At 37.6% G+C, this 22783-nt stretch overlaps 1 protein-coding gene across 4 annotated transcripts; it reads right to left on the bottom strand.

Moving 5' to 3' along the window:
* Window positions 1-221: 221 nt before the first annotated feature.
* Window positions 222-22764, bottom strand: LOC103468605 (immunoglobulin superfamily member 1). Of its 4 annotated transcripts, none has more exons than XM_081609385.1 (14): window positions 22487-22764; window positions 21109-21159; window positions 20461-20553; window positions 10136-10283; window positions 7595-7743; window positions 7317-7479; window positions 5472-5843; window positions 4542-4823; window positions 4441-4464; window positions 4107-4199; window positions 3976-4006; window positions 3708-3757; window positions 3499-3533; window positions 222-574 (listed from the first exon to the last, which is right to left on the bottom strand). In XM_081609385.1, the coding sequence occupies exons 4-14, from the start codon at window positions 10236-10238 to the stop codon at window positions 491-493; spliced, it is 1386 nt and encodes a 461-aa protein (XP_081465511.1). In that variant the 5' UTR covers window positions 10239-10283; window positions 20461-20553; window positions 21109-21159; window positions 22487-22764; the 3' UTR covers window positions 222-490. The 4 variants fall into 4 exon arrangements, with proteins under 4 accessions (XP_081465511.1, XP_081465521.1, XP_008414019.1 ...); XM_081609395.1 differs by lacking the exon at window positions 22487-22764 and adding an exon at window positions 21444-22147; XM_008415797.3 differs by lacking the exons at window positions 10136-10283; window positions 22487-22764 and having other exon boundaries at window positions 21109-22147.
* Window positions 22765-22783: the final 19 nt, after the last annotated feature.

The raw sequence follows: 22783 nt of genomic DNA, 5'->3' as shown, positions 1-22783 counted from the left end.
AGAAGAAGTTATATATATATATATATATATATATATATATATATATATATATATATATATATAAACTTTAAAGAAACTGGTGATTGGAAGCTGGCCACAAAACTCTGATCAGTCCATTTCTAAATTCACTTATACCTCCTAGTAAATGCAACATATAGACCAATTTGTTAATGCATGGATCTTTAGAGTCATAGAGAAAAATACAAAATGTACAGTAAACATTATAAAAAAGATAGTAAACTCTGCATTTAATTTCATAGTCTTAGTAACAACAAATAAACATATACGAAGAAATAATCTTACAAAAACTCCTACACATAAAAGAAAAAAGTAAGAACAGGAAATGTCCCCTTCCTGTCATGCTGTGTAACACCAACTGTTGCTACATTGATAAACCGTGAGTAAATTCCCAAATACATACACACACGCCAACACACACACACACGCACACACACACACACACACTCAGGTAGATATGAAATAAACATTTCTAATGCATTGGGGTTGTGAAAGTAGAGAGGGGGTTCCACAGAGAAGATCTGGAGGGTGTCTCTGTTTCCCCACAGGCCCATTCCTGTAAAGAAACAAACACATTAAGACAGCCTATCAAGGTGTGTATGTCACTTCCTGTGGCAGGCAGGGTTCATATCCCACCACTGCTTTCGTAGCTAAATATGTTCGCTCACTTTCCACAGTAAGTTTGTGATGCTTTCAGAGTAACAAAGAACAACAGAAGTAAAACACTAAGATTTGACATATTTAAGTGTTAAAATATCAATGTCTGTTCAAAATGACTCTTTTGTTTTTTTTTCCCAGGCCTGAATGTTGCATTTTAGTTCAACATCAAATCTAATTTTCGTCTGGAAGAAAATAATCACTAAGATTTCCTGACGTCAGTAAGTAAGTACTAAAGAAAGCTTCATCCGATGCCGCCTTCTTTATTTTCATGCTTCTAAATAAATTCCACTGCTTCCAATCACCACTTAATCAGTAAACAGAGTCTGTCTGTGTGTAAAGTAATCTCAGTATCAGCATCATGCAGCTTTGTACACCATGTGTACTGATTCTGCACCGTGAACACACACTATCCCCTCAGTGAAACATGACAGTAGCTGCATCATGATGTGGGGAATTTATTTAAGTTTTTTTTAAAGAATGGGCTTAGTCTCTAACAATACAAAACGGGTAAATTTACTCTAAAAAATTGTATCTGTATTGGCAACCAAAGGAGATTCTAAACAATGTATTGACTCAGGGCAAGGCAAAGGCAAGCAATTTCAGATTTTTAATTTAATAAAAAAATTAATTTGTAGTATAATTTTTAGTTTTACTTCAACATGTAAATATTTGGGCTGCACAGTGGCGCAGTTGGTAGAGCTGTTACCTTGCAGCAAGAAGGTTCTGGGTTCGATTCCCAGCCCCGGTACTTCTGCATGGAGTTTGCATGTTCTCCCTGTGCATGTGTGGGTTTTCTCTGGGTACTCCGGTTTCCTCCCACAGTCCAAAAACATGACTGTCAGGTTAATTGGCATCTCCAAATTCTCCCTCGGTGTGAATGTGTGTGTGTGTGTGTGTGTGTGCATGGTTGTTTATCCTGTGTGTCTCTGTGTTGCCCTGCGACAGACTGGCGACCTGTCCAGGGTGACCCCGCCTCTCGCCCGGAACGTTAGATGGAGATAAGCTCCAGCAACCCCACTATGGGATAAGGGTGTAAGAAAATGGATGGATGGATGTAAATATTTATATATATATTTATAGATGCTCACAGATCTGCCTGGGCTTAAACTATGTGCCAAAGCTGCTAAAGATATAGTTTTTTTTTTTTTTCAAGCATGTGTAGTTTTGGTTATTTTACAATTATGTTCTACTTTGTGTTGGTCTATAATAGAAAATGCCAGTAACAGTAAAATTGAGGGAAATGTGAGGGACTTTGAAAGCCAGGACATGTCATCAAACATTTTAAAGTAATCAAATCATTTAATGATCCCTCATTCTACGATCTCTGTTGTTCAGAAGGGAGCCTGTGTCCACGTAAATCACTCCAAATTATATCCCACCGTAAAAAAAAACAGACGGTTTTACGGCCTGTGGGGCTTTTAAGGGAAAATATTTAACTAACTGTGTTTTGTTTACGTGAAAAGAAACCTCTCTGTCATTCTGTCTCTGCTTTCACAGCAACAGCCCTGAGAATGACTATTCCTAATCAGTCTAATTAACATCATGGAAATCCAAACACGTTTTTGGTTTTTGGTTTTTGGTTAATTCAACAACCCCGCATTAATGCGAGACATAAAGCGTACACCTAAAGATCTTTTTTTTGTTCTGCTGAAAACATTCCTGTTCTCTAGCATGAGGGAAACCCAGCTGGCGACTGCACTCACTTGTTTATGATGCCTGCTGAGGAGCTGTGCACAGGGAGGCAGAGCCTTTAGTCTGATGAGAGCCTTTCATCAAGCTAATTAATGAAAATAATTGCACCTAACGAGAAGAATGTGCTAACCGTGCACAACAGCACGAGTGAAAAATGATGTGTGCCCAAGTCTGGGTTAAAATATGTTCTGGAAGGGTGATTGGTTGATTTGTAATGATTAATGTGTGTTTACAGCAAAGAGATCGGGAAAGTTTACTGTTGTTTGTATGGAAAATCTACAAGCGGAGGCCACAAAAATACCACAAATTCCGACTGAAGAAGCGGAGAAACTTCCTCTTTTCTGTTACTGTGAAAGTGTGCTGAAATCTTCCGATCCAAAGAAAATTCTCACAAATCACAAGATTCATCAGGTTTTCTGAAAATGAATCCTATTAAGCATCAAAATCAGACACATTAATCTCTACTAAGTATTGCCTTTGCACATTGTAGCTGCAACCGTAAATGTTTTATTGTTTGTTTTTCTTTATATAGACCAAAAATATATAATTATGACATCGAAGGCAAAATGCTATGGTTTTCAAAACTACTAAACAAAAAAACCTTAAAGATCTGGCATGTATTTGGATTTAGTCTTCTGAGTCTCTACTTTACAGAATCTCCCTTTAATAAGTCTTTTGAAGTACGTCTCTACCAGCTTTGGAACATAGCTTATGATCGGCCATGTTGGATGAGAAGCATCTGTGAGCATCTTTTCCCACCTCAGCTTTAGCTTCCTTTGAGCAAAAGCTCCCTGTCACTGTCCATAAAAAGCTTGATTTGTGTAGAACATGTAGTTGTCCTGTCATTTGATTCATTTGAAGATGTGGATCGCCACAGTTGGAGCTAACATGAGACTCCTCTCTGCTCCTGATGCTGTGTTCGTCAGTGTTCTATAGTAAACTATTTATTCTGAGAATAAATCACACAAAGGTGGACTCTATGTAATAATTATGTAATGCCTGAAAGTAAATTGTTGCACTGGATTTTATTTATGGGTGTCATGGTAATAAAGCTGAAAATCAAATCTGTGCCACACTATTCAGATTTTTTATCTACTTCCTGTTTCAATTTAAAAGAAAAAAAAATACCTGAGAATCAAAACTTGTACGCCTGACAGTAAGATCTGAAAAAAAAGAGAAAAAAACAATCACATACACTTAAAAGAAACCCTTTCAGCATGTGTTGTTCCCTTGCAGTTGGGACTTTACGTTTTATTCTTATACTAGTAAATGAACAGAAAAATGCTCTGAGTCATTCATAGTAAAGGGGAAATGACATTCTGAAGAACAGAACTTACCAACAACGTGGTCTCGAGCGTGCACTTTAGTCCAGAACTGTGCTTGTTGTCTGAAACAGAGCGAAAAGGGCACCACTTATTATAAACACACCTATGAGCAATGGAAATATGAATTTATGTAACATATTTGCATTTGGTTTTCATTTTAAGATATGCATAATGATGTATGTGTGAGGAACACAATTGTTCCTGTGGTGCAAAAATACAATCATTTTGTGAAGAGACTGTGCGCTCTGTGCAGCATCCATTAGGGCTGTGAATGCGTTACCTTCTCTTCTTTTCCTTGGCAGCTGCTTTTGCTTATGAGAAGTGAAAATGACAGAAAATGAGATATTGTGACTTCAGCACATGAAGAAAAGAAAGTTTAAGTAAGGAAGAAGAGTTTCTTGTGGAATCTACCTTTTCTCTTAATCAGCACAGCCACAAAAACCGCCGAACAGAGAAATAATAAGGCTGCAGAGAAGGAGCCCAGTATGAGAGGCCAGTCCACACCTGGTACACACACCCCCACACACACACACACACACACCCCCACACGCACGCACACACACACACACACACACACGCACGCACGCACGCACACACACACACACACAAACACATACACATTGTCCAAAAAATAAGGAGAAAAGTAACATTTTAAATACAAGCAAAAAGATACATTCATATCTGACATGGCTGCAGATATTCCCCCATCCTTTCCCATTTAATGATTTAACAAATGAGAAATCACCTTTTGATGTTGGAGGGGAATTTCCTGAAAAACGCAGGAAAAGAAACTGTCAAAAATTAAAGCATCTAAAACACTGCAATAGTAGCACAGCAGGTCTCTACCTGTAGTTAAAACCAGAGGGACGCTTCTACCCGAGAGGCTCCATGTGCTTCCCAACGGAGCCCTGTACTGGCACTGATAAAAGGTCACTGGTGAATCCTGGACAGGCACAGGGAATGTGACCTGATGTTGCAAAGCTTTTGCACGGTAAGTTGCCACAGGAAGTTCGCTGTCAGCAGCGTAGAGTGAGAACATAGAACCAGGATATGCAGGGGATCCTGTGCAGAGCAAATGCCACACGTCTGTCTGCTGCTGGAGAACCAGGGAGGGCATAGGAAGCACACCTAGGAGCAAAATGTAGCAAAACGCTCCGAGTCAACAATAAACCTGTAAAACTACATACCAGAGAGACTTCCAAATCTGTGTAAATAAAAATGATTATCTTATCCTTGAATTTTTAGTTTTAACTCTGTCAGTATTTCTATCTCTCCATCATTCAAACTTTGTATCAAGTCTTTTGAGACCAGACTACTGTCAAAAAATAAAGACATGTATGAACCAAGTGATTTACCAATGTAATTGCAGAAATTTACAAAACCACTCTTGTTGTAGAACTTCGACAAAAAAAAAAAAAAATTCTAACTTACAATCAACCCATAAAATGCAGAAATGCCTGTCTGTTAATAACACAGCTGTTAACGACTCTATGTGCTTTGAATCTCTAATTTTTAGTTCCCTCTCTTACAAGTTTATATTGTTTATAAAGTTTCAATAAACTTTTGCACATTTAGTTTTTCACTAGGCAGTCAAAAAAAACAAAAACAACAAAGTACAAGAAATGTATTTGCAAACCTAAAAAAAAATACTTTTGAGTCTCCCAAGGTGTTTTTACATTCATGATTTTGGGCCTCAGAGCCGAAAATCCTCAGCCTTAAGGTGTTCTTGTGAATTGGCTAGACATCGGTTACTGAAGTAATAAAAGAAATCCTCACCTCTAATCGTGACTTGCACCACATTGCTGACAGATGAGTTCACCAATCCCTTTTTACTGTTGATCTGGTAGAGGCAGGTGTACTGCCCCTCTTCGCCTCCTCTGACTGGTCCCACATTGAAAACCCCTGGCTGTGGTTCAGGGTTTGACACCTGGCTGGCCTGACGCAGCGGGATGACAGATGTTCTCCCTGTTTGCTCCCTCAGCAAAAGAAACATTGCAGGTTTGCTAGACTGGGACTGTAACTGGTTTGAGTGAGTGGGGACGCTACATCGGAAGTGGAGCGTGTCTCCCAGTGTCACCGCACCATCGGAGGGCTGCACGGATAAGACCGGAGAGGGACACGAAGAAATGGGAGGAGTTGGAGCGTCAGCTGTTTGAACAAAAAAAAATAAAACAGAGAAACACCGAAATGTTATCTTGACCAGTCAAAGTGCATTTCTGAAGGACAGTCCAAACAACACAATGTACAAATTAGCAAATCATGAACCCTAAAATCTGAACTTGCTGCTGAAATGTGCTACACAAACAAACAAACAAAAAAAAATGCATAAAACACAATATAAAATCTACCTTTTGAAAGTAATATCCTTTGAGCAGATGTAACAGTTTATTGATAAGCCCACATTTCTGTATGAACAGTGAACCACCAGGAACCACTAAGCCTGTTCTTGGGATGCAGGAGCAGGGAGGGGGGCATTATTAAGCCAATCCAAAAGAGAACCAGCATACAGAACATTGCTGTAATCTAAGTGAGATATAACAAACCATATCCAACGTTCATTGATGGAGTATAGGACTTTGTTTTAATCAATGAGCAGAACTTTTAAACTTTAAGCCAGAGTGTGTTGCCAGTTGATGTCAAAATGAATTCAGTAGGCTGATGGTGCTGTCTTTACCATTAAAGATTATATTTCTAATTATAATATCTGTTTGGCTTTTTAAGGTTAAGGAAGCTCTGTGCTGGAGCAAGACTTGATCAAAAATTTGACTTATTCTAAAAATCTGTTTCCAACAATTTTAATAGAGAATGCCCGTTAAAAAATACAATAAAATAAAAATAGAGTGATCAAGGTTGTGCTGCTGCATGTTGTAAGGTATCTGGGACACAACCAGACATCAGAGAATTGATCACTAGACCATCGATACAACAGCAAGTTATTTGTGACCTACTTGATTTAACATATTGGTATTTGGAACCAGCAGTCTCATCCAGTCACTGCTGGAGATATAGGCACCAGCCCCCTCTGCAACTGAGACAATACATGGATGAAGTGTGTTATATCTACAATACTGCCATATTCCTAGTTCCTAACCAAACTTCCCTTTGTGAGTGGAAGTAGTGGAAACCAGTACCAGTGTTTGATCTTTTTGTCTGTGTGTGCGTGCGTGTGTGTGTGTGCGTGTGCGTGGTTTCTATATGAAGTGCAGGATGTTACTACTGCTATCCACACCCACAGAGCTGAGGACAATAAGAGACCACAAACAGCACCTGCATACAGAAGTGTGTTTTTGGGGTTACTGTAGAGCGGATGGGAGTGTTTATTTTACACCATGTGTAGAATCTCAACCGACGGCACATTTAACCTGCAAACCATGTGACTCATTTGGATTTCCACTTAACACTCAGTTTGATTCCCCATATGATTCACAGCTGAACAGGTAACTGATATTTGTAACGGCGCAGAAATAAACCATGTGGGTTGAAATAAAGAACAGAAACGTGTATTCTTAACTTTACACCAAAACTTTTTTTCTCAAAAATGAGAAAAGCTGAGTGAGAGCTTAATTCATTTTCAGCAGTTGAGCTAGCAGTTGATCAAATGGAGAAGTTGTAAAACAGTACCTCTTTGTTCCTGTAGTTGCAAGTAAGGGCTGAACAGACTGTACAGTCCCTCTTGGTTCTTGTACAAGCAGCAGTAAAGATGCCGCTGCCCTGAATCTGGTCCATCCGTCCTGACGGTGAAGTGAACCTGCTCCACAGCGTAGAGTAGTTCACGCGAGTCCATCTCAATAAAATGAGAAAATAGTACACTGAATACAATCACAGAATATGTCAAACGCGCTTCACATAATGAAACTGTTTAACTGTTTAATTAAATTTTTTTTAAAAACTCAAATTACTTTTTCGGTGTCACGGTACAACATGAACACAACGCCACTGTGGCCCCTGGGGGCTCGGCAGGCCAGGACCACTGAGTCTCCTGACCTTGAGTAGATGTCCAAGGTAGGTGTTGGAAGAGTGGGAGAGGACGTGGAGGCTGACACTCTTTCTGCGTGGAGGAAAGATAAAATACGAGTTACCCAACTTCCCCTAAGAAATAACACCATCTTCAAACGTGGAAATAAAGGATTGCTTCATCAGATGTTCAAGTTGATCCAAACAGACGATTTCAGATGAAAATTAGAACACTAAACCATAAAACTGATTTTATTGTCAGTCGATAATAGACAAGTACTGACATAAGTTTTCTCCCACAAACAGAATTTTCTTTAACGAAAAGATACAATTCCAAACAGATTTCCGTTGAAATGCTTACCTAGAAGTTGTAAGAAAGCGATTATAGGGGGATAAAGCCAGAGTGAGCGACCCCTGACACACGGCATCCTTGACCCAAAAAGAAGACTGACTGAAGTAAATAAGGCACCTCCAAACATATGCTTCATTCTCTCTCTCTCTCCCCTGTTTTCCTCTCTCTGTGTTTTCTTAATGCATCTGACATCCTCTTGAAGACAGAGCAACGGGGGAAGTCAAACCTGTAAGCACGTTTCCTTTTTAGGAGATCACTGGGCGGATATGTGGTATGATGAGAACTAATCGCAGTCTTTACTTCAATCAGAACCAAACCGAATGTGAAAGGCTCTGTGTCATCATAAAGAAATAGAGCGCTGATATTTACAACTACTGTAAAAGTTGTGTTTATGTTGCTCAAAAGACATAAATAACTGCAAAGTATTTTTTTTCCCCCTCCTGCTGTAAATTTGCCCTTATTGTACAGTCTGTTATTCCTTCTTTCTGTTTTTATTTTTATCTGTTAAACTATGTGCTTTGACTTGATGACTGGAGTTTCCCCCCCTCTGGGACAATAAAGGGTATTTCTATGCTATTTTAAAATGTGTTGAGTACTCTACTATTTCAGGCATAAAGGCTGTAAAGTAGAAAGACAAGGCCTTTTTTTATACAAAAAAGATTGTGTCAGTGAAACAGGAACATGTTGCGGGATGTTTGAATGTCATCTGTAAGAACAAAAGTGAGGAGATGAAAGAGTCAGGGAGCCCCTGTGCTTTTTAAAAAAAAAAGTGTGAATCTGTCAGAAAAACATATTTTTATATCTTATTAAAATGAGAAACAGACTTTTTTTAATGAGATATACGTGTCACTGAAACGTTCTCATAATGAAAAGCTGCACCTCATTACAGTTTCTCTTAATTTATTTCTTTGCTTAGTTTCAGTACCACTATTATCTTTTGTGTACTTTTGACCAAAACAAAATAAATATTGCACTAGCTAATCAGTTCATTGGTTTTAGGAAAAATATACAAATCGATTACATCTGAAGTGATTAATGTTAGTGTTGTTGTCTGGACACATGAAGTGGTGTTATCACACAAAAAAAAAATGTAAAAAATTGAGCTGACTGAGCAGCTGACAGATCAGCCGTTTCCTGGTGACCCAGATTGCTGTGTTGTAATATTTAGTCATTTTTAAGATGACGTTAGTATTTTGTAGGTGTTTTGCAGAGTAATTTACTTTTGGTGGTATTTTTAGAGACTATTATTAATAGAATTGATTGTTTTATGAATACATGCTAATATGAACAAACATATTTGATTCACCTGCAGCGGTGGTAAATACAGAATGACCGCAAATTATTTTCCTTTTGACTGTTTATCATAGCGGGAATCAACTATGAATATTGTCCTTCGTTGTTCCGTATAACACAACCGCGTGAAACAGTTGTAAACATATTTACTTGTAAACGTTGTCAGCCAACCAATAGAGGGCACAGCACTGCTGCATGTTCCTTCTTACAAATATTCATTTGCAGGGCAACATGAAGGTTCATTTACGTATTTTAGCAAAGTTGTGGCATGTTTGTCTGCTTAATATAGATTTGATCCAATGAAAAGTAAATAAAAACTCAAAATGAAAATGTGCTTTTTGACAACAATGTCAAAAACACATCATATTATAAAAATATGATGTGTTTATTTGGCTTGTTCCTGTTAATTTATATTTGTTCTGTTGTGGTAAAGACAATTGTGAGAATACCAAAGCTTTTGTGGAGGCACTCTACATCTGAATAGTCTGGTTTGGATCTTTGGTTTTTGTCAATAGCAATTGTTATTTTGTGTATTATTTATTAAGAATAATGTTTCCTCCTAAAGTCTTGTGAATTCCTATCACAGTTTTTCTTTCAGTCCAGGTCATCTGACTCCTTATTTGCTCTGAAAACCCCCTGATTTCACAAGTTCCCTGTTTTGCCACCATGTGCAGCATTTTTTTTTACATCGGAGTTTCTACAAATTTTAGTTCAAGAATTCAGTGTTCCACGCTTGTACAGCATTATTAGATGCAATTTTCTATAAAGTGAAGGCTCTGCTTGTCTTATTCTTAAAATACCTAGAATGTGATTCCTATGTTTTTTATCGGTGCATACGGACCTGATCTGTTACCGTGTGTTGCCATGGTTCTCAGCATGTCAGCATAATTGAATGGTGTCCCTGATTGGCTCCCTAGTGAGGTGGTGCTTTTCAGCAGGAACATTGTGGAGGCGCTGATTAGCTCCTCTGGGAAGCGTCTCTCACTGACCTGGGAAACGGAAAGTGAATGCAGATGATAACTCAAAGACATGTTATCCTGGCAGATCCTGTAAAGTATAATGACGCATTCTACATTTACACTGGACTGTGCAGTGTTATTTTATATCTTTCATCAGTTTTGACATAGACTGTTTAAAAGATTTATCTCGGGTTGGTAAATTATGATTTTTTTGAGTCTAGTGTAACCAGTTCTCCTCTTTTATTGGCATTTCTGTGTTGGTTTTCTTAACTATTTTTAATACTTACGGGTTAAATAAAAACCCACTTTTGAATTAAACACTTGTGTCCTGCTGCTAGCTCCCTTATACACACACACACACATATACACACGCACACATGTTTGTGTTTCTATTCTTACTTGGACATTGCACAGTAATTAATCTGTGTAGAACTATTTACAGTGACTGCCCTATGACACACACACTCCTACTATTAATAATTGCTGTCCTCTAAGAGAAGGATGGGTAGAAAAATCAATTTTAAATGTTGTTTTTGTTATCATATTGTCAAGCTTTTTATGGAAAACAAATAGTAATACTTACTGCTTAAACCATAAAAGTGTTTTGGATTCACACAAACTCATGTTGAGATTTGTCAAGATTATTGAACATGAGCTTGTTTGGAGAATAAATAACAACTTTTGATAAATTAATTAATACTAAAATACAAAGAACAGAATTTTTTCCTTTTCAAAAAATAAACACCACTTCTAAGTAGTTTTTTTCTTTGTAATTCTGGTGTTATTAACATACAAGAAGCAAAACTTCCTATTGGATATTTGAGTAAATGTATTGTTCGGTCTCAATGTTAAGTGGGTTATAGACAGAAATAAAAAAATAACAGTAACAGTTTCAGAAGTTTGGAACAAGCGCTAATAATCTAAAAGGAAAACAGGAATTAATGGAAAGTTATTACTTATTTCAGTTGCACCTTTCTGTCAAAATTCATAATTTTATAGCAAATAAACCACTTCAATTAAACCAAAGAGCTGTCATTACTGGCTGCTCTCACATTCGTTAATTTTTTAAGTAACTTACTAAATACCATAGCTTGATATTTGTCATCATCTACCGCAGTTTGTGTGTGAATGAGTAAAGTCCTCCTGAATGAGTACTAGTTTTGCCTTTTTTTAAGTTTGTGCTTCACTGAGTTCTCCACTTGGTGGCAGTGTTCAGCTACAAACAGATACACAAAGACATATTTCATTTGGCATCAGAGATCCTCTGAAATATTTGCTGATGATTGGATGACAGATGAGTTTAACTCATGTTTACAGTAATTAAACATCATGTCGAGTTTATCTGCAGGACTACATGTACTGTTAATATTTTCTTCTGTTTTGCTAGACAAAATTTCTAACTAATATGATGATACTTGTTACTGAGGCAGAAAAATAGAAGGAAATGCATTATACTTGATAGGTATTTTATATTAAGTCTATTCTAGTTAATTTAATTCACTTCTTGGTGTTTCTGTAAATGAATCTTGCTGTGAAATTACTTATTATTTATGTGTTTGAAATGTATTTAGCACATTTTGGTTTTCACTGCAATAGAGGCAGTTTAAAGTTTCAATAGGTCAGCTGAGAAGCGCTCTTAAAATATTCACACTGTGAAATGCAATACGGTTGCTATCAAGTTTAAAATGCAGCACTTCCTTTTTTTTTTTAACCCTGCGTACTTCCCTGTCAGACAGCTTATGCTTAATCACATGATATTCTGCTGCAAACGTCGAGTCCTGGACAGCAGGAGGAATTTGACTGACGATTGCTTTGCATTTCAGTTTGTCTGCTCAGTCAACGGTAGGTAAGACTTTCTGTTACAGGTTCAGTTCCTTGCTGTTGAAGGTTTCAAACATCATCATTATAATTAAATAAAATCCATGGAATAACTATTATTAGTGGCACGTATTAATATTATTAAGTGCCAAAGTCAAATGTTAACAAATGTAATAATTTAGATCAATTTACCAACTAAGGCACCACCTAATTATCAGGAAATAATGCTCAAATAGTTTTCAGGCTCAATAAGTGTTTCATGAATACCTGCTAGATGAGGTGGCGCAGTAAATAATGATAGGTTCAAGTTTATGCACTTATTTTCTTAAATGGCAAGCCTTAGGCACAAACGGAATAAGTACAAACAGAATAAGCACAAATTATGAAAGTAAGTACTGCAGCCTGACATTAATCAACAAACCTCTACGTAGCTCGTAAAGCTCAAGTAAAATGCTAAATAAAATGAAAAACTGATAAACGTTGGAAATAAAATAGTAAAAAAGAAACATGTAAGAATAAAACCAATGAATAAAGTTGTGTAGTGATATCAGTTTATAAATTTATGTCAAAAACTAGCTTGATTTTCAGAAATTTGGATTGAGGATAAATTAGCTTTAATCTGATTTAGTGTAGGATTAAATTAATGAAAGATTAATTTCAATCATAAATCTTTAATTGATGACTGAAGGCAACAACTGGATATGGAGGCCGTTTTCGGAAAGTTGTTTTGTTAACAGATTTCTCCTCCTGAGCCGAGGAACTCTGCTGCTCCTCCAGAGTAATCATGGGACTCCTAACTGCTTAACGATTGAAAAAATATATATATAATAATTTCACTTTACAATCATGTGCAACTTCCTCTTGGTCTATCTCCTCAAATTCCATTGCAATGCTTGCAGTTTCTGGTTCTAACGTGATAAAATGTAAAACACATTAAAGTAGTATGAATACTTGTACAAGCTTTCGTCAGATTTGTAAATTTTTTGACGTTTTGCAAAGTTGCATTCAAGTTTGTGTGAAAGCAAGTGGTTTCATTTGTGAAAAGCAACTGTCTAAAGTGCCAACGTGTTGCTGTAGCAAACAGACTGAGGTATGCCAGAGCTCCCCTGGAGAGTGGGCAGAAGTGTGTTTGTGCATGTCAGGGTTAGGAAAAGAGGAGGAGGAAACATGAGAAGAGTCTCATTATTGTAAGAGGAGTTGTAGAAGAGGATTCATTCCTCTGCTCTCCCATGCCATTTGTCTTCTTAAAACCACAAACTCCTACATGCACTGTTGTAGGATGACATGTAAAACATCATCCGCGGCGTTTATTCTCACTGGTTTCGTCTATTCATCATAGCGAACCAGAATTCACCCCAGAACCTACTGCTGAATCTTTCACCTGCACGTTTTTGTACGTCTCAGCTTAGACTAAAAAGCAGCACTGTCAGGTCCAGACCAAAATGGTGAACACAATTTTAAAACAACATCCTAAAATCCCCTGTGGTTGTCTGCCATAACAACCATAGCGGTTGCATTACTTACTAAGCGGTCAAGTAATGCTTTACTTTTTACCAACCAACATATATAACTTTACATGCTATGGTGGGAAGTTTTATTCATGTTTTTTTTTTTTTTGCCATTTTCAGAAAACACAAATGACAACACAAAAATGTTTTTTTTTTGTTTTTTTTTTAACTCTTAGTTGGGTGAAGCCGCTTATTGTCAAGCTATGTTTAGTCTAATGACAAGGGAAAATAACCAAATGACCCTAGTTAAATGTTTATATACCCTGGTGACTTTGGTCACACAAGTTGACACAAATAACTTGTGTACATGCTAAAGGCAGCCATCCTCCCCTGTGATCTGTTTGCTTATAATCAGTTCTGATACGCTGTAGTAAAACTGCGGTATATAAACTTTTAAATAAGCTTGTTTGTAAAGTTTCTTTTCACCCAACAACTAACCATGAGTGGAAAAAGCTTTTTGTTGTTCGCATCCTCTGAAAAATGGCCAAAACAATACAGATTTCTGCCATACTATGTACACTTATGAGCGCTTCTAGTTTTTAATATATATGTTATTGACCATCTGAATCAGACAAAGGTCAAATCCTCCAAACATAAGGCCGTACCGTTGTGAGTTGCAGAATTTCCCAATCAGCAAGGGGCCACAGAGAGATTCAACAGATAATGGCTGTTTGTGGCCTGGATTTGCCAAGCAAATGCAGAAACATTATTAATAATGTATGCCTTTTTTTCACATAATGTGTGGAGATTTGAAATTATTCTCTCTTAGTTTCCAAGTTTGTCAGAAAACTGATCTCTCCAAGAATTTTTCATCTGTTCTACACTGAATCTTAAAGACTAAATCAGCTTCAGAAGTGTTGGATCGGCTGAGTTTAATCTCAATTACTCTGTTATATAACAGCCAGAGTGACGGCTGAGTATTATTTATGATAAACTGAAAGATGTGAACAGCTATGCTGAAAAATATACCTTTAAGACGCCATGGAAATCAATGTTTTTCTGCTACCGTATGTTTCAAAAACAACACAAACATGTTTAGAGCATATCTCATTATTTAGCTTCTCTCATCCATTCCAGTTTTTCGTTTTTCACTTTATTTTCTCGCTGCATTTCTTTTTTCTTATTCCCCTTGGCTCCCTTTTTAGATCTTTCTCTCCCTTTAATTGGTCCATATTTTCTTTCTGTCTCCCTGCACATAAACTCCTCTGATATTTAGTGAGGAAGAGGTGGAGTTGTCTGCTCTGCAGGCTTTTCAAGTTTAATGAAATAAGTGAGTGAAGAGAGGCAGCGAGACAGAGAAAAGGGAGCAAATATAAGCCTATAACATCAGACAAAGCTGGAACAACAGAACAACAACAACAGAGTGGAAAAGGGAACCAGATAGAAAGACAGAAGGAGTACAAAGGCCACGTTTGTTGTTAATCATTGTGCTGCTGCAAGTGCTGCAGGAGCAACACAAGGACTTCCTCTTTGACCTTCCTCAAACTGTTTGCTCCTGTTTGACATTCGTCTAAAGTTCAACATCCCCTTTATTTCAACGTACTCATGTTTGCATTCGCAGACATCCAAAATAATCCTCACCCCTTGAAATTTGGAAAAAAATTGTTCACGTTGCAACCACAAGCTTCAATGCATTTAATTGCAAATTGTACGTGACAGACCAAGCACAAAGCAGTGTAATCTTATTATGGAGTATGAAAATAAAAAGTGCGATGCACATTTTGTTTTTTGGCCACTGTACTTTGACATCTATGGCAGCCAACTGTGGAGGAACAGGAAATCCTCTGCAGCAAAACCATTTGCGTCAGATATAATGCCTCAGGGGGCAAAAGCTGCCTGCATAATCTAAAGTGAAAAAGGTTTTGTGTAACTCTTTAAAAGTTGGACTATGGTGCCTTGGTGCAGCTCACATGCATCTGTGGGCATCTGATGTCTGAACAACCTGCGGTTGACTTAAAAAACCCTCTGACTGCTCAAAAAATAAATAAAATAAAATCACACGAGAGCATCTGACTGAGAGCATCACTAACAGTCATGGAAATCTTACATAATGTGATGCCACACAGGGAAGCATCTAATATGATACGATTTGATGGAACAAAACGACAAGCTGTCCTTTACAGTTACCATCAATCCTGAGATCAAAGGAAAAATCCTGGCAGTGCCATTTTGTGGTGTCAAGTAATGTCCAAGTTCTTTTTCAGATGTTTATTTATTTAATTTGAACCTTTTATTTAACTTAGCTCTTTTTATAAAGAGCAAGCTGTATTGTAAGAATCAATGCATCTTGTCACCAACAGGCTAACTGAAAAAGAAGCTAGGTGTGTTTTATTTATTTGTTAGTGTTTTTTTTTTTAAATGCTCATCCTATTGATGATGGACGGTTAGTTCTTGAAACCTGCTGTAAATTATGAAAATGTAGTTTAGGTGTTGACCTTAAAAATTGGAGTTAGGATTTTTGTCCCCATAGTAAAGCAGTCCTGGTCACAAATTAATCACGGGGGATTATAAGAATCTAAATCAAAAGATGGATAGCATTTGTTGGGTTGGAGTGTAAACTGGTGTGAGGAAATGTGTGATTGGACAGAAAAAGGAAGGAATATAGATTCTTAATGCAAGACGATGAAAAGAAAACATAAAATGAGCACAGCTGAATGAAGAGAGCAGGCTTTTAACCAGAGCAGACTCAGAAAACAGGTGACACCCCTGATAATGGGTCAGTGGACGAGCCGTTTTGCTTGGTCTGAGTGGGAGACGTCATTTAATTGCAGTGACACTTATAATGTCACACTTCCATGTCAGCTGCTGGCCTTTTTCTGACCCCATGAAAGCAGATGGGTGAGAAAATGTCTGTAGTGTGGCTGACTCTGTCCTTCCTTTAGAACCTAGAAAACAACCAATAGTTAAACAACTTTGTGCTTTTTACTGCAAATCTTTATCGGTGTAATTTCAGGACAATTGTTCGCGGGGTATATTAGCACTCATACAGTTATTGCAGTTTTATTTCTGAAGACTGAAATTTCCAATAAAGTTTGACTAGAAAAACATAATGTGTCTTTATAAAGCAGAAGGTACTGAGTTTGCAGCTGGTAAATAATCTTTTATCTAATATTTTAAACATGCTACTCCAAAAAAATTTTGAAAGTCTAAAAAAAAAAAAAAAAAAAAAAAAAAAATGTTCAACATTGTTGCTATGCATAAAAGTCCAACAGTTTCAAAACAGGATAATGGCCAAAAGCTTTCATAGCTCTTGGCCATTATCCTTTTCCTTTCTCTTCACAATCACTCATTGCTTATTGATGCATCACATTCAGTACAATCCCATTAAAACAATTATTCAAGTTTGTCTTTGTAATGTTGACAAAACTGAAAATACTTGTATTAATGAGATAAGTTAATTAAATTATTTTTTTAAAGCATTGGGAAAAATAACATCTAAACTTATACCAATGTCACTGCTGGAAGCTTTAACTTTATACTCCTCGTTTCAAGTGTCTCCCTTTTCATCTTTTCTCTGGATTTTTAATGAATTAAATAATTCGTAGGGAGATTTATTGCACCAGAATGTGGAGCTGATTTGGTAAACAGAAGCAAGCCTCTCATATACAGAACATAACACACACACACGCACACACACACAAAAGTGAAATCAAAGCAAAGCTGTGCAGTCTTTTCAATGACAGTCAAGGACACAGTGGCATCCAGCTGACATGATTATTCTGGAACTGCCCAACAGTAAAGGACGACTGCTAACGAACTGAAAAACCTCTTACTCTCAGATCATCTCTCCCTGGGTTTTTATTTCCATTTTTGTCTGATGTGCATAAGTAACGCTTGTATGCGGCTTGCACACAAATCCTATGGAGCATTTTCACAAATGCACCTGACATCTATCATACATCTCATCATGTTTTTTTTTCCCTTCCACCTTTTCTTTGCCTGATATATATACGTACATCTCTTTGCTCTATGTATTATCCTCTTAAATTGCAAGGGCCAATTTCCTGGCATCATGATATGGAATAACACAATTCACATAAATCTACTGCATCTGTTTTTCATTGCTTTTTGATTAATTTGCCCAGTTCCACAGTGTGTTCTGATTTATGTGGATCAGAACATCAGTACATACATGAGGTTGTTTTTTTTTTATTACTGTTTTAGGGAAACATCTGATTGCTGATGTCAGATTATTGCATGTCTCTACATCTGTAGCTTGAGGGAGAGTTTGGTTTGAGGACTGTTTTCAACAGGAGAACAAAAATGGAGCCTGAGAGGAAGCTAAACATTATGGTTGCATGGCATTTATTACAGCTGTTCCTCTTCAGCTTTTTTTTTTTTCTGGAAGTTACTGTAACCTAATTCTGACTTTGAGCAAACTTTGAGTTTCTCTTTCTGTCCCCATGTTTGTGTGACCACTGAAGCAGGCTGTCTGCCACTGGACAGAGGTCACCTCCTGCCAGGAACATCTGGAAGGAGGACATGAAGCACGAGCCTTTAGACATTTATTTACAGAGCTGTAAATGTCCACGCTATTATTTCTATATGTGCTAATTTACAAGCCCTGCTTTTAACTTTGTCCTTAGTGCACACAGTAACACAGCCATGATTAATTCCTCTTTGTGAGAACGTAGAGTACCGGCTGGCGATGCACTGATCAGAGATTTTGTGGCCAATTTCAGATCTCAGATTTAGCATGATTAGAGTTTGAGATTATAGAAAATGCTGCCAACATTTCCAACTCCAGTGGTCTGTACTTAACCTTGGTGTTATCAACTGATTTAATGGCAGGGTCAACTTTTCTATTTGTTAAGTCAAGAAAATGACCCCAAGGCAGGTACAAGTTGATGTCTTCTGACAGATCAGCTTTTTTTGTACCCATAAGGTCAACTGTGAATAAACCAATTGTTTGGAGGAAGATGAGTTAATGACACACTTAATTTGACAGATTACCTAAACCTAGTTCATCTTCAAGGAAGTTAAAGATTGTGTTAAACAGTTTCAACAGGTGTTTCACCAAAACAGGATGAGAAACAATAGCATCCCAAACCCTCACAGACAGCACCAATTCTTTTTTTTTTTCACCATAAATGAGAAGTGTGAGCTTAAGAAAGAAAGGGTGTAAACTGTTGGTTGCAAACTTCCTGTGAAACCTCAGAGATGGTCTTTGAATTCAAATACTGCCGCAGTTGCCTTGGGGGAATTTAAATATTTGTGCTTTGCTAATCATTTGTTGTTGTTTTGGTCTATGTTGGAACTCAGTCCAGCTTTAAAATTTGTTACAGGGTATTTTATTGTGTCTTTGTGAAACTGCACTGTGTTGAACTACATGCTTTGCTTAGCTGCAAGTTCTACAAATGTCAAAAAAAAAAAAGCAGTTTCTTTAGATGTGCAGTTTTCTAATTGATGTAAGGGGCTATAATGTCTTATAATGAAATATTTGTGGGATTAAAAACAGTCCACGTTACAATGTTCACAATCTTGTTGCTGACTGATGGCTGTCTTTGTTGCTTGAATAAATGCTTGAAAAAAAATGTTACCTTTATTTTATGTCATCTAAATTTTTATAAAAGTGTTTATTCTGGGCCATTCATACCTCGTCAGCATGTTCTGGAAGGTGAATTATCCCCATGTGAGCAGAAATCGATACATCCACCATTGTGAGACTTTTCCCTACAGGCAGCACTGACCCAGTAGTTTGGTTTAACTCATATTTCAGTCAAACAGATGCCAATAAATTGATATGCCATGCTGCAGGAAATGACCCATTATTTAACAAATGAGCAGTAGGACTCGCTCTGAATATATTCTGTGTAACTGGGTTCTTTGTCACTTGTTTTTTTTCTACACCAGGAAAAAATGTGCAAGTTGGTATACTATTTCATCAACTAGCAAGAGATTAAACAGTGCAGACCAATGCAATACTGTGTTCTGTTTTTGATACGTTTGCCTAAGTTGCATTACAAAACCAATTGCGGAAACAAGTTTGAGGAAGTTTGTACTACTCCCATTTCTAGCTACAAGTTTGTGGTTATCGTCATTAAAAGCCCTATAAATAAGTATGCGCTGTCTGCTTTATCATTCTTTCTCTGTTTTAATAATGAGCCATCTGCCCTTTTTCCATGGTATAGGTGTTCAGTAGCACCATTTACCAGAACAGTCTTCTTGTGAGGAAATACTGACCCGTGTGCAGTTTGATGTTTTCTCATTTCATTTCTCTAAATGTTTTACTAAAGTTGCTGGCCCTACTTCACACCTGTTCTGATCTCAGATTTTTCACGCTCTTCCAGTTTCATTCTTTGCGTTTCACTTTCTATAACTTGTTGTGTTACTTGATCATTTTGCACTCTGACTTCCTTTTCAATGGCAGCTGGTGTTAAGTGTGTGTTTAAACATATAATTTTGACACTGCTTCTGAAGTGTGACAAATCAGGAACTTCAGAGGGTTTTTCATTATAATACATGATGAATCCAAAACTTAGTACGTCATGTTATACACTATAAAGCTTCACCAGTAGTCTTGCCCAGTGAAACATTCTGATGATCCACAGGGTTTAAACTTAGCAACAAACTTCCCAAAATGAGAGTAGAGTTGTTGCTTCATATTCTATGTTATATTGATGACCTACAGTATTTGCGACTTTCAGCTCAATGGAGATTCTAATACCTCAACGATGCTGCAAACAGTTCAATAACTTCGAGCCTTGTCCCACACCGAAGAGTGTTTTGGTTAACATGACCTAGTACCTTTAAGGTTAGCTGTTTACTATGCATGTTTCCACCAAGCTTAAATGTCTGGGACAACAATAGAAGATCATTCATTATTTAAGAGTGAGAGCACTGCCAGTCCAGTTTCTCCATTGTTAAAATCAATGTAGCACCTCGTTTGCAGTGAATCTTTTTTTCCATTTGGCTTGAATCCAAAATGTCCCCTTCCTGGAACCTCAGCGGTGCAGCTTTGAATCAATGTAAATCTGGAACACAAAATCGTTTACATTTAAACTACAGGCAAAAAATTAGGTCAGAAAAGCGAGTATGTCCAAATATCATTAAAACATGTATGAAGTAATCAGTGTTACCAAAACATGGGATTCAGTTTCTCACTGAACATTGTATTTGAAGGGATTTGCAAAAAGAATGGAGAACTGCAGCAGCAGGACTGTATCCTCTTATTGTACTTTCTGCCTATAGTGTTAACACTTTCTGAAAACATGTGTCAAAACAAGCCGCCTCATCCAAAATTATGTATTCTCATCTGAATGAGACAGGTAGGCATGAACAGAATAGTAAGTGGGTTCTTTGCGAAGGAGGAAAGGGGCCAACCCTCTTACAAATTGCAAGTAAACAAACAGAGACGGCCAATGGCTGAGCTACAGCCAACATCTTTGAGACATAAGGACGAAAGAGTCCAACAGAGGAAGAAATGTGCCATAGGAGGGGTGCATTCCTTTCCACAAAATTAGGGTCCATTGCCTTTGCTAGTATCATATCTCTTTCGTTTATCTTTCTTCTCAGCATGTTTTCCTCACCATTCTATTACCAAGTGATTTCCGGCATCAGGCTTCAGGACTCAAGCTTCTCTGTCAAAGAGAGGAGAAAAGTATGAGTCATGAAATTCACAGTTAAAACATCTCAGGGTGGAGATGGTGAGATGATAAAATCCCTGACATTCCTTTGAACTTTAGCTGCTTTTAGCTCCAGCCACAGGTTGTTGGGTCGACTAGCTAAACCCCCCCCCCCAAAAAAAAACAGAAAACAAGCAGTAAAACCTTATCTAACCTTACATATAAACATTAACCCAAATGGATTCCAGATTTCCTTTTAAATAAATAAATAACTACAAAGCGTAAGTCATTCCTCTCACCTTTTTTACAATGCTCTCTCACTCTTGGGAAAGTTACAAGATTGTACACACAAAGGTCTAAAGTGTATTTTGTATCTCAAAGGGGTGCCGTTTTTAAAATGTTAACCTTTTTTTTTTTTTTTGAATGTTAGATACAGTCCCCTTTTTAATACCCTTAAATGAAATATCATCAGGGGTAGATGGTCTAAATATGTTGCGTTTTCTTGTTCAGTACTCATCTTTAAAATGAATCACACTTCTTTTCGTTAGATAGCTGTGTTCACTTTACTGCTAACGCTCAGCCTTCCGTTAACTCCATCTCTACTTCTATTTTGTTAGAACAGTGCTGCTTTTACACAAGAACTCACTCTCATCGCCCCTGGTGGACAACAGCAGTACAACATGCACATAAACAAAGTGACAGGATACAGAACTTGCAGCTTTACCTTTCAAAGTAAATTATAAAACATGAACACATAACACAAAATAACTCAAAGACAAGTTAAGATGAGAACATATTCTAACAAAATATATGCACTCCACAATTATCAGTTTTTTTAAACAAATGCTTATAATATATTTATCATTTATCACGCCTCTCGCCCGAAACGTTAGCTGGAGATAGGCACCAGCAACCCTCCCGACCACTAAAGGGAGAAGGGTGCAAGAAAATGGATGGATATTTATCATTTCACTGAACACTGAACAACTACACACAACTTTGTTTTGGCTTCCTGTAAACCCCCCTCCACCTCACTTCCCCCTCTCCCCCCCAAAAAAACCAAAAACATATATTGCAACTTATGGGTTCAACATGACAAAAGGGATATGACGACCTTTACAAGGCACTCCACAAAATCATTAATTGCACATCTTTTTTTTTTTTAAGAGCTGGGATCCAATACGGCACAAATACTATACACATCAGTGTGCACCCATAAAATCCCAACAAAATACATTAAGGTTGTGCTGTTCTAACATGCCAAAACATGCCAAAGTTCAGTGGACGCCACTCTACTTTTAAAAAAGCTCAGGGTTTGTTTTTGTTTTTTTTTTCCTATCACCTGCCTCCTTTTCCATCTTTTTCCCATTTTGTGTGATCGATGCTGTGGAATCTGCTGCATCACTGAAGACTCCCTGTTTCTTGCTGCCATCTCCTCCCGCCCCCTCCAGCCGGCCCACACAGGCTCTGGCCTCTTCTCCGTCGGAGCCAGACAGAAAGCCGGGCAGGCAGGGCTTGCTATGCAAATATAGCCTGAGTAGGCGGCTGCCCCTGAGCAGAGTGTGCAGCAATGTGAGAACTCTCGCAGACCCCGCCTACATCGGTCAGTTGCTAAGCAACCACCTGCAAAGAGGGAGGG

Source organism: Poecilia reticulata, chromosome 1 (assembly GCF_904066995.2).
Source record: "Poecilia reticulata chromosome 1, P_reticulata-male-v2, whole genome shotgun sequence".
NCBI lineage: Eukaryota > Metazoa > Chordata > Actinopteri > Cyprinodontiformes > Poeciliidae > Poecilia > Poecilia reticulata.
Note: the sequence above shows the minus strand (reverse complement) of the source record. Positions and strands in the feature narration are given on the sequence as shown.